Genomic DNA, 12,963 nt, shown 5'->3' with positions numbered 1-12,963 from the left:
AGCATGGTGAGCAATGTTCGTGACGCAGTCCTTGACCTTGATGCGAAAAATAAGGGTCCGCAAGATTGAACATACAACTGGAAAACTGTACGGTATGTTACTTGGTGATCTTAGTAGCCAAGGAAGAAATTGGAATTGAGGTGGAAGATCTCCGTAAATTTCTACTCGATTTCAAATAGATTTTCAATGTATATGCCAAGTAGGCCTACACGAGTAAGCAGTTGAAAAAAGTCAATTTGTTGGACGTGTTACATGATTCTAACGAGTATCGAAGTTGGATAATTTCAAGAATTGCATGTGCATCTTCGTGAGTAACGTAGCATGACAAATGACACGACCAATTTTCAAAAATATATTTGGTGTCGGTGAGGCAGTTGTATTCCGCCCATGTGTCATGCCAATGTAGCTGATTAAAATCACGCAAGCTCGTTCAAACTACCTTGCACTTGACAAATCATCAAGTTTGAGAAGTAGGTAGGCCAGTTTTACACGAAACTGTGAAGTACAAGTGGTAGCAGTCTAAAATCATAACGAATTGAGTTGATAGTGCAACTAGACAAATCTACCTGTACTTGAGCATTACCAAAATGACTCGAGTTACGATTTTCTGATGACTCAAATTGACTCGAGTCATTTTCTCAAAGTACGGAAACAGCTCGACTCGAGTCAATCTGCGTAATGACTCGACTTAGAGTCGAGTCATTCTGTATTACTTTGACGAAGTCATATGACTCGAGATTTAGGTAGCCAAGACTGACATTAACCACGCGATTGGTATTTCGTTTATTGTTAGCGGTACTTGAAAATGCGATCATAAACTGTTAAAAGTGAGAAAAATTAGTATATTATAAATGCGAACCGCTCGATATCACCGAACAGTTATTAAAAAAGTGGATTGAACAAGATTAGACCCTTTTCTCGCTGACTTGGACTCGGACTTGACTCGGTGGTGAATTGAAAATGAATCAACTTGACTCGAGTCAGAACTATAAAAGTGAGATTGACTTGCGACCCGGAACCTTGTGACTAGGTTACAACCCTGACCAAAAGTAAAAATACTTCATCACTGACCACGTCAGATGTTACAAAACTAACCCATAGTATGCAATGGGAGAATTCGCAGTCTCTAATATTCGCCTAGTTCATCCTTCCCCAGCCTGTTTTTTTTTTGGAAACCTTTTGGGTGAAATCGCTTGACGATGATTTTGTGTGTAATAGGTGTCAGGTGTATTATTTCGAATGCATCTTCTTCAACATGTTTAATGAATACACCAATACGATTAAGGGAATCGACAGAGTCACAGGCCAGTGGTTCACAACACATTTGTTAGGTTGCCTAAAAAACGCTGCACACCAAATTCGGCTCAATTCCTACCAGTAGAGGCCGACACAGAGCCAATTGAAATTTATTAAATATATATATATATATATATATATATAATTTTTTTTTCTAATTTAATTTTACTGTAAACCTCATGAAATTGTTGAGTTGTCGGAGAAAACGAGGCAAAACAAATCAGGGTTGTGATCAAGTCGCAAGGATCCGAGTCACGAGTCAATCTCACTTTTATAGTTTTGACGCGAGTACGAGTCATTGTGTTCACTGTTAAGTTTTGAGTTCAATCCGATTCCACCCACTCTTTCAACTGCACTCTAGTGAAATAGAATTGCCCGCAGACATAATATCATAAATTTCCTCAATTCTAACAGTTCCTGACCCTACTTTCCGAATATCCTGACCGGTAGCCGAAATACCAATAATACGATTACTTAACTATTATTTGAAGTTACAATTGGTCTTGACCGTCCCAGTTTCGAGTCATATGACGTGGTTAGAGTCAATAATCAAATTAATTCGATTCCAGTCATTTTACGCATTTGTAGAAATGACTCGAGTCAAGTCGAGTCACCAAAAATCGTGACTTGAGTAGGCGAACCCCTAGCACTGCTAACTTTATGAAATCCAAAACATGAGCTAGGCTAGAACTACTCGCTTTTCAAAATCCACAACTAGAACTACTGAAGTACTGAATAATCACTAGTTAGTTGATCGCCAACTAACTGGATTGTTAGTTTGTACAAGTATGTCTGTAAACATATGTGTGGCTGCCATTTCAGGCGAACTCCTGAACGGGAAAGAGATTTGAGTGCATCAAGGAGACAGCAGGACTGCTATGAAAAGGGTTCTCAATCAGCATAAGAAGCAAAATAATGAAAAGTAGGACAAGAGGAATTCGTATCTCGACAGGTAAGGCTGCAACTTTGGTGTGGGCGAGACTATATTATACTCTCAGATGTCTGCAAAAGGTACAGTCAATATTTAACGGTCGTTGACCAAAAACAGGTCAACTTTTTGGCTCAGCTCCCGAAATAGCCGGTGAAGCGTTATTTTAGTGCTGATTTACTGTATCTCGAGACAAAATCTCAAAAAGTAGGACATTTTCTAAAACCTTGAAAATGAGGTCAAATCCTCCTAAAGGACGTATGGTAACCCTATGTAACGCAAGGGTCCTCAAAGTATGGGTCGCAAAGGGTATAATTTTGGGTATACACCTCACCGAAGCGGACTGATAATTGGCATGTAAAATTTGTGGAATTTCTTAAAATGGTTTTTATATATCCAAGGTCACTGTTTATCTCCGTATCACAAGGTATCCAACTCAAATGTGCATATATTTCTTGTTAGTTTTGGAGTGATATTTAAGGGGCAGTAGGAAATTTCTCATTTAATTAATGTTCAGATACTTGGTTTCAAATTGCATGCTGTTGTCGTCATTACATTCTGTGTTGACCTTGATTTTTGGAAATGACTCTATGAAGAAAACTTCGATAAACTGGGTGCGTGCCTTTTCCCTGAATTTACATGCCATTTTAAGGGTGCGTATTATACGTTGAGACGTATCATACCTGAAAAATATGGTATGGTTGTACTCGAGATTGTATGACGATACTTCTACTTGAGCACCAACAATGACTACGTGACCACTGTGACCTGTAAGCTATTGAAAATCGATCGATATTCTCAGTATATAGCCTTTGTAAATTATAATTCTCTGAATCCTACTACTGTGTTTTGCGATGCCATGAAAATTGGCGATATTTATTACCTCCAATGGCAAATACCAATATTTCTTTCAAACTGCAACATACCCTATATAGTGTTGACCCCTCGTTTATTTGCAGACCGAAAACGATGTGAATGCAATGCAATGTGATGCAATGTTCCAAAGAGAATAAGAACTTGTCAAAACGACATCCATAAAGGCCAAGATGATCCAGATAGCCCTTGAAGAATCGTGGAATTCCACTGCTCTGCTCGGAAATGATATTGACCAGCATGCTGGAACTGCCTGGCAAGAGAACTGGAAAACGCCAGAATGGTGCACCTCTACTTAATTCTCATCGAATTCAGCGATATGAATCAGTTGAAATTGCACATGCACAGATCGTGTGAAACTGTATCATGCCATTGCTAGGCTACTTGAGTCGGTGTATATCCTGCGAAAAAACATGGAAAGAACGAAAACTACCTATGCCTATTTAGTAGCAAGTAGGTCGAGGTTGTATTCGAATCACTTTTATCAGTGTATGTCATAACAACTAGGTGAAATATATATGACAATAACTGAAAATACTTTCAAAAATTGCAGCTATGTGTAATGTATTAAGCGATTTTTGCTATGGTATCGTCAGTAATGAAGTAGGCTGCTTCTAATTTTTGGAGTTGTCAAGCAGCTTTGTCTTACTGGCATCAATTCGTTAGGTGATGTACCATTTCATTGCCTTGCAATCGTGTCGCGTTTGGAATATATAACGGAAGTGATATCATTGTCAGTATCAGTTTTATTAATATTTTCATAATGTCAAAACGCCACAAAACTGCGATACAACGAAAAGATAGGAAGGTGCCTAAACGACTTGGAATAGTCTTTGAAATCAGACCCCAACCTTGGCCTAGGCTAGGTAGAGAAGAGACATGCACACCGATTGAACATTAAAGCTGAGAATAGAAAAGGCAAGCGACAAAATGAGTTGGCATGTGACGGAAGGCAAGATCGATGTGTTAGGTCGTGGTCCGGTGATCCTGGAGGCTGGCTAGTTTTCATTCAGATGAAATTGCTTGTATTTCGACTTGAATACCGTACGGACATGCTCGACGATTGTCTGATAGTCGGCCAGATGTTCCACGATTGGGGTCCGGCATACTTGATGGAACAATGCGTTTTCTTGTGTTCCGTCCTGATCATATTGTAGTTGCAGTTGATCATATGTAGTGATATCGGCAGCTCATCTGCTATTGACTTATCCTACGCCATATTGCTGCAAGATTTGAACGTAACTGTTTACAATTTGCTTAGAAATCCTGACAGACCCGTAATAGGTGAATGCTATTAGAGACTTCTACCCTACAATTCGATGACATTTGACAGTACAATGGATGGAATACCGTATAGAAAATGGTGAAGATTCATAAGAAACACAAGAGCCAAAATAGAGTAGATAGTTTGAACGGGACTCTGCATTGCACAAACATGTAATCAAATTGTAGTGATTACAAGGTGGGTTATCAGAAGTCTGCCAGCCAGCCAGTGTTATCACTAAAAGGTATGGAAATTTACAAGTATAATACTAATATAGCCTATTTCACAACTCGGAAAAGCACGGGACAGATTCTTATTATAAATGCGCTTGATACTGCACTTCACGCTAACCGAAAAGATTGATAAGCAAATTCGTCTCTTCCTTGTTACACGGTGTTATTTACCGTCCACTTTTCATTAGATGATCGTCAATGCCAAACCATAAGTATCGATACCGGACCAACCGGTATGTTTTGGTTTTGCACCATCAACAAATATGCTTGATACGCAAGTTGTTTAGAAAAGGTGTTTGTCCACTAAACAATAGAGAAAATTTTCTTCTTAAGACAGATAGACACATGACGTTTGGCAGCTATCGAGCTATATATTATGAATGTACGACCAGTAGTTCTCGAGATGGCAGATGGGCAATTTTACCCCCTCAAGCGCATAAATTGGGAAGTTGCCGGCTGTAAAATGGGGGCAATGTTACTGTGGGCATTTCATGTTAATCTTGGGGGGTTCAATAATTTAGGAGCCATACTTGTACTCGCTAGATGGCGTATGCTTGACGATACTTCCTGGTCTGGTCTAAGGGAATATTCTGGATATAGCTGTGATAGGGTACAGTTTGTCAATAGTAATTGGCCCACCGGACGTTCCCTCACTGTATCTACCGATCTTGTTGGGACAATATCTTATTCGTGCTACTATCGTGTCTTATTATATTTGGATATAAGGAAATTCGATCAATTGGAACTTCAAGCAATATACTGTTTCTACCATACTTCAAGATCGCGTATATTTACATCGGGAAACTTATAGGACTTTGCGGCGCTGTAAGTTCAAGGGAAGACAGCTTACACAGAATCACATAGGCAGTTCAGCGACCGCAACAGTAGATACAGCTAAAGGTCCGGTCGTGGAGTAAACACAACAAAGGTCCCTTGGTGGAGTATTGTATTGGAATATACAATTCAACGCCAGGAAGCGGAACAGTAACACAGGACGACTATCGGTACATAAGTAAAGGACAATTCCATATTGTGTGGATTGGTGCCGGTAATAGGACTTGCTTCATTTATACTGATATTGGAGAAAGGACACACTTCTGTTGGAGAAAACAGTAAGTTGGTGTACTCTGGTTTCATAATGACTCCTGGCAGAAATAGGAAGAAGTCGGCGAAGGCTTCTGGTGACGGCCGCAAAGGTGTTAATTCAAGTAATTCTACTTTGGTGGGTGAAGATAACGTAGATTCGGATCCTAATAGAATTATGCATGAGGATTACAAGCGTGGCCAAACCGTGATATCGGACAGGAGAACTAGAGGAACCTCCGCAGTTATTGAAAACATGAAGCAAGAGTTTGACTTCCATGTCAAAGAGGTATTGCGACAGTGCAGATGTTTGAATGACCTGCTAGAGTCGCGGGACGATCGGGAATATGTTTTAAAAACATATTTAGATATGCAGAAGAAGTTTGCTCTACTGCAAGATTTTTGGAGTGATCTTGAGCCTCGTCTTAGGCCAGAGGAATCGAATGCAATTTCTTGTTCATTCAAGGATATACAAGGTCGTGTAGAAGAGACTGGCTACGAAGCAAAGGATTATCTGGACGAATACAACGGCGAAGTGAAGGCTAAGTTCTCTGAGCCCACTCCAAGACGGAATAGGTTCGCTGTATTAGAAGATTCGAACTCTCCCGAAAGAGAGACTGCTCTGCTGGTTGAACAAATGAAACGGGACAACGAGCAGAAGATGAAGGACCTATCGGCTCAGAATCAACGAGACAACGAGCAGAAGATGAAAGACCTATCGGCTCAGAATCAACGAGACTTGCAAAGGCTAATTGATAGAGGGCGGAAGTCGACACCGAGTAGTGTACTGGATAACACCGAAAATGTAATGGATAGAGCACCTAATAACGATGGTGCTCATGGGATATATCATGGTAATGCAAACCTGGATCAGGTTTTGAAGGAATTGGCTGTTTCGAATGCCATGTTGGCGCGATCGTGTGGTCTACCAGAAATTAAGGTTGGTGTTTTTGATGGCAATATTCTTGAATATTTAGCCTGGGAAACTTCGTTTGATGCATTGATTCAGTCGAAGACATGCAATGTGCATGAGCTCTTGAACTATCTAGAGTCACATCTATCTGGTGAGCCTAAGGAAATGATAAAAGGTTTACTGCTCTTGCAGAGTAGAGATGCCTATGAAAAGGCACGTAAGAGATTGAAAAATAGATACGGCAACGACAATGTAGTTGGGAATGCATTTTTGAATCGACTATCTTCTTGGCCAAAAATCAATGTCAAAGATGGGATTGGTCTGAGAAAATTTGCAGATTTTTTGGATCAAATCGCAGCAGCTGAGCAGAAAATACCTGCTCTTGGTGTTTTGAACTATGCTATTGAAAGTAATAAAATCATTGGAAAACTACCGCAATTTCTGAGAGGTAAATGGCGGGATGAAGTTTACAAATGGCGAAGTAAATATGGTGAGGCGTCATATCCACCATTGAAAGAAGTGGCAGGATTTGTCGATGTCTGTGCCGAAAAGATGAATATTCCAGAATTGGATGATCTGGATTCGCCAAATGACAAAGGAAAAATTGGCACTCCTGAAGTAGTGAGCAATAGAGACTCTTACAAGGGAAAATTTAAGGTCACATCGTTCTCGACAGAATGTCAGGACGACACGAGTGTTACAAGGACAAAGTGTTACTTTTGTGAAGAACCACATCACATTGATGATTGTGAAGGCTTTGGAAAGCTATCCCATATCGACAAACGGGAATTTATCATGAAACGAGGACTATGTTTTGGTTGTGGCTCATCGCAAGACCACATGGCCAAGGACTGTACAGCAAGAATAACTTGCAGGATATGCAAAAGGAGGCATTTGACATCTCTGCATGTTAAACCTGATGAGGTGGACTCGAAATGTACGCAAGTGTGCTCCAAGGAAGGACAGAAGGAAGGTAAGCAAAATTCTATGATCGTTCCGGTATATGTGAGTACTGCTGCCAATCCTTCCAAGAAGGTCAAATGTTATTGTGCACTAGATGGTCAAAGTAATCGGACTTTCATCATTGATGATCTAAAGGAAACCTTAGGACTGGAATCTGTCAATACTAAGTTACAGATGTCCACATTGTATAAATCTGATGCAGTTATTAACTCAAGCAGGATCACTGGAATAAAAGTCTCAAGTATCGATGAAACCTCTTCTGTCACTATTCCTCAAGTGTACACAAGAGCAAAAATTCCAATTAAAATTTCACAAATCCCTAAACCTCAGGTTGCAAGAGAGTGGGCTCATCTTCGGAGCATTGCGGATAAAATTATGCCCTATGACCCATCTATGAAAGTTGGAATAATAATTGGCACTGATGTTCCTAACGCCTTACGTCCTCGTGAGGTTGTAGCCGGTGATGATGAGGATCCGTATGGTCAACTATCTATGTTTGGTTGGGGAATCGTTGGTAATGTTTGTATGGACTTGAAGGGTGAATCATCTAGTGTGGTATCGCATCATACTATTGTGACAGATGCACAGATGGAAGATGGCTTCGAAACTTCAGAAGTTGTTGCTGAAGGGAATACCGCCTTTGTATACATGACAAAGACGAAGGAAATTATGTGTCCACAGAATATCAATCATTTGCTAGAAATGGATTTCATCGAACATAGGAATTTGGAAGCTTCTTTGTCGGTTGAGGACAAGCGTTTTATGGACATCCTCTCAAACGGTGTTTCAAGGAGAGAGGACGGGCATTACGAATTCCCTCTGCCATTGAAATACGACAATGTTAGAGTGCCAAACAACAGGCCTTTGGCGGAGAAAAGAGCAGAGCAGGTCAAACGACGATTGGGTAAAAACCAGAATCTTCATGAGGAGTATAAGGATCAAATGAATCTGACAATTGAAAAGTACGCGGAAAAGGTTCCAGAAAACATACTTGATTTAAAGAATGGTCGTATCAACTACATACCTCATTCTCCTGTATTTCATAACAAGAAAGGAAGTCTTCGTATTGTAAATGATATGAGCGCCAAGTACGGTGGTCTGTGCATCAATGACGTACTATTGAGCGGACCGAATTTGATGGACAATATGACGGGAATCTTGTTGAGATTTAGAAAAAACGAAGTAGCCATCATGGCGGACATTGAGAAAATGTTTTTTCAATTTTATGTCAATGAAAAGGATCGTGATATGCTGAGATTTCTGTGGTGGAAAGATGGAGATCTTTCAAAGGAACTTTTAGAGTATCGTATGAAGGTATTTCCCTTTGGAAGTGTCTCATCGCCAGGCGCGGCCATGTATGGCATGAAGTTGGCCGCTGATGATGGAGAGCAAGAGTTCGGCTGCAAGGCTGCAGAATTTGTTCGATCCAATTTCTACGTTGATGATGGATTAACCTCGGTAGAGACTGTGGACGAAGCTGTTGAATTGGTGAAAAACAGCGTGGGTATATGTGGAAAGGCTGGATTGAGACTGCATAAATTTGTGTCGAACAAAATGCAAGTATTGGAATCGATTGATAAATCGGAAAGGGCGAAGGGATTACAGGACATTGACCTCGATACTATGTCGTCGTTAACAGAGAGGTCTTTGGGAATTTTATGGAATCCATCATTGGATGTGTTTCGGTTCCACAGGGAATTGGTGGAGAAGCCAGTAACAAGACGAACGGTATTGAGTGTCGTATCATCTATCTTCGATCCGATGGGTTTTCTAGCCCCTGTTCTTCTGGTTGGAAAGGTATTATTGCAAGAATTGTGCAAAATGAAACTAGATTGGGACACTGCGCTACCAGAAAGTTATGCTCGTAGATGGGAAGATTGGTTAAATGATTTGAATAATTTGGATAAAATTCAAATCAAAAGATGTGTGAAACCTGATGAATTCGGTACTATTGAGGAAGTGGAGCTTCATCATTTTTCGGACGCTTGTGAGTATGGATACGGACAATGTTCATATCTCCGATTGGTTAGTGATAAAGGGAAAGTGCATTGCACTCTCATTATGTCAAAATCGAGAGTTGCACCCTTGAAGCAAGTGTCAATTCCTAGGATGGAACTGACTGCGGCTGTGGTATCCGCCAAGATGAGCAAATTTCTCAACACAGAGTTGCGGTATGAAAATTTGAAAGAGTATTTTTGGACTGACAGCAATGTTGTTTTGGGATATATAAATAACGTAGCGAGGCGATTTCATGTTTTCGTGGCAAACAGAGTTCAACTGATACATGATTTGACAGACTCTTCTGCATGGATGCATGTGGCAGGACATGATAATCCAAGTGACATTGCAAGCAGAGGTATGTCGCTGGAAAAACTTTTATCACTTTCGTTATGGTGGGATGGACCGCAATTCTTGTGGAAAGAGGGAAGATTTGAAATACCAAAGGACGCTCGTCCATCAGGCGAATCTGTGGATGACTTGGTAGATGTGGAAGTCAGGAAGACTGTGTCATTCTGTACAACTTCCAATGAAAATTCAGGATCTAAATCTTGGAATACGAACTTGAAACAGTTTTCGTCGTGGTTCAAGGCAAAACGGGCTGTTGCAAACTGCCTGCAATTCAAAGACAGATTGAAGGGTTTGCCAATAAACAGTTCTCTCACTGTTGAAAGGTTGTCAATGGCAGAAAGGATCATCTTGAAAGACTTACAGAGCGAATTCTTTCCGGATGAAATGGAACGTCTTGATCCTGCATCAAAGTCGAAGGGTTCTACTGTAAAGAAAGACAGTCCTTTGTACAAACTAGATCCATTTGTGGACTGTGATGGCTTGATAAGAGTTGGCGGAAGAATCCGTAATAGCTCTTTGTCTTCTGAAGTCAAGAATCCAATTTTGCTGCCTCGGAAATCTCATGTAACGGACTTGATCATTCGCCATTTTCATGGAAAGGTCAATCATATGGGACGTGGAATTACGCACAATGAGATACGTCAACATGGATATTGGATTATAGGTGGTGTGAGCGCTGTCTCTCAGCACATCCACCAATGCATAACTTGTCGGAAATTACGGAAACCATTATCGGCACAAAAGATGTGCGATCTACCAGAGTCGAGAATGGCTGAGCAAGGTCCATTCACATTTTGCTCGTGCGATTTCTTCGGGCCATTTGAAATCAAAGAAAGGCGATCCGTATTGAAAAGGTACGGAGTTATTTTCTCGTGTATGTCATCCAGAGCTATACACTTGGAGACGACAAACTCTATGGACTTGGATTCATTCATTAATGCATTGAGAAGATTTCTTGCAAGGAGAGGGCCGATAAAATCACTGTTGAGTGATTGCGGAAGCAATATCATTGGGGGAAAGAATGCTTTCCAAAAGGCGATGGGTGAGATGAATCAGAAAAAGGTCAGAGATTATCTATTGTCTGAAAATTGTGATCTGATAGAATTCAACTTTCACGTGCCAAAAGCTAGTCATATGAATGGGAATGTCGAACGCCAAATTCTTACGGTGCGTCGTGTTTTGGAACCATTGCTTTGTCAAATAGGTTCACATTTGGATGATGAATCACTCAGAACCTTTTTCGCAGAAGTGGAAAATGTGGTAAATTCAAAACCACTAACTGTTATCAATTTGGGTGATGTCAATGCGCCAGAACCATTGACACCGAATCATCTGTTAACGATGAAACCAAAAATTTTGTTGTCACCTCCAGGGGAATTTGGCAAGCCAGATCTCTATGCAAGAAGGCGCTGGAGAAGAACACAATACGCTGTGAATCAATTTTGGTTCAGATGGAGAAGGGAGTTTTTACCTGGCATGCAACAACGCACTAAATGGAGCAAAGTTAGTCGAAATGTTCGCGTGGGAGATATTATTATCATTCATGATGATGACCTTCCGCGAAACTCTTGGAAATTGGGAATCGTACACTCGGTTTCGAGTTCGACAGATGGGCTGGTGCGAAAGGCCAAGATACGCATCGCCGACCGTACTATTGATCAGTACGGAAGAAGAATCAACGATGTGCAGTTTTTGGAGCGACCTATCCACAAATTGGTCGTGCTTCTCGCTGCAGAGGAAGTTACCGAGGATTCCACCGACGAGGAGCCACTAATGGACTAATGTTTTACTTAATTTGCAAAAAAGTTCTTTGTCATTTTATAACTTTTTTGGGGGGGTATGTTACTGTGGGCATTTCATGTTAATCTTGGGGGGTTCAATAATTTAGGAGCCATACTTGTACTCGCTAGATGGCGTATGCTTGACGATACTTCCTGGTCTGGTCTAAGGGAATATTCTGGATATAGCTGTGATAGGGTACAGTTTGTCAATAGTAATTGGCCCACCGGACGTTCCCTCACTGTATCTACCGATCTTGTTGGGACAATATCTTATTCGTGCTACTATCGTGTCTTATTATATTTGGATATAAGGAAATTCGATCAATTGGAACTTCAAGCAATATACTGTTTCTACCATACTTCAAGATCGCGTATATTTACATCGGGAAACTTATAGGACTTTGCGGCGCTGTAAGTTCAAGGGAAGACAGCTTACACAGAATCACATAGGCAGTTCAGCGACCGCAACAGGCAATCATCTAATGTTAAATTTTATTGAAATTACCGGTAATTTGTCGAGATTCGAGAACCTCCTTTTTCGATCTAAAAATAGGTTATTTGCACCCCACCTTATCCAATTCTGTCTCATTTCTATTTTCTATTGCGCCAGAAACAAACAAGTCTCGCTTTAGGGAATACCCCGTATAGTTCTTCTAAATGTCGATGATTCGCATCGCATCTTTTGCAATAATAACATTATGCACTTAAAAATAACTAAACTGAATATAAAGTAGATATAATATCGATCTGAATGGCCGCTATCGATTTGACGCCGGTATTTCTCCTGGGTGACGTCGATAATGCCTCACGTACATCGATTGCCCTGCCTCGTGTCAAACATGGAGTGAGATCAGCTTATCGAGAAATTGAAGATGAATGCTTTATTGCTATCACTAAAACAAACTGATGAAAAGACGTCCCTCGGGGGGCTCTAAACAAATCTAAAAGGGTCGTGAGGCTGAGCGATTTTACGATTACGCGCATGTATAAAGTTGAAGGGGTCGGCGATCCAAAAGTTAATGAATCAGAATGTACACTGGCGAATTCAGTTGGGTTGTAGTTTGACCCTGTTCCCACGCACACTCACCAACTCACTGCGCAGACCCTTGGACAAAGTGCGTAACGACTAAAAAAATGTCGTCACTTAGGATTTTTTGTGCGCAACTTAGGTTTTCTGTGCGCAGAGACCGTGTCATCACTGCGCATTTTCGTGTTTATATAGCTCCGTGATTTGCGCACGTGCGCAGCTTAGAGGGAAGGGAACATTGGCACATTGCATT

At 40.8% G+C, this 12,963-nt stretch overlaps 3 protein-coding genes and 1 long non-coding RNA gene across 4 annotated transcripts in view; 3 read left to right on the top strand and 1 right to left on the bottom strand.

Annotated features, from left to right (window-relative positions):
• Positions 1–12,963, bottom strand: part of LOC145448941 (uncharacterized) — a 507,956-nt gene that overhangs the window by 9,437 nt on the left and 485,556 nt on the right. The window lies entirely within an intron of this gene.
• The window catches only part of LOC145445491 (uncharacterized), a 193,265-nt gene that overhangs the window by 102,219 nt on the left and 78,083 nt on the right, over positions 1–12,963 (top strand). The window lies entirely within an intron of this gene.
• Positions 1–12,963, top strand: part of LOC145450326 (uncharacterized) — a 198,565-nt gene that overhangs the window by 145,518 nt on the left and 40,084 nt on the right. The window lies entirely within an intron of this gene.
• LOC145446682 (uncharacterized) lies at positions 9,329–12,073 on the top strand. The gene has a single exon (XM_080325373.1). It carries the CDS (start codon positions 9,375–9,377, stop codon positions 11,682–11,684), a length of 2,310 nt encoding a protein of 769 aa, XP_080181499.1. The 5' UTR covers positions 9,329–9,374; the 3' UTR covers positions 11,685–12,073.

Source organism: Botryllus schlosseri, chromosome 1 (assembly GCF_051294905.1).
Source record: "Botryllus schlosseri isolate E-star chromosome 1, Bs_hap1, whole genome shotgun sequence".
Classification (NCBI taxonomy): domain Eukaryota; kingdom Metazoa; phylum Chordata; class Ascidiacea; order Stolidobranchia; family Styelidae; genus Botryllus; species Botryllus schlosseri.
Note: the sequence above shows the minus strand (reverse complement) of the source record. Positions and strands in the feature narration are given on the sequence as shown.

Bases quoted from the DNA above. Each gene is read 5' to 3' on its own strand.
- LOC145446682 (XM_080325373.1), top strand. From the start codon at position 9,375: ATGAAACTAGATTGGGACACTGCGCTACCAGAAAGTTATGCTCGTAGA.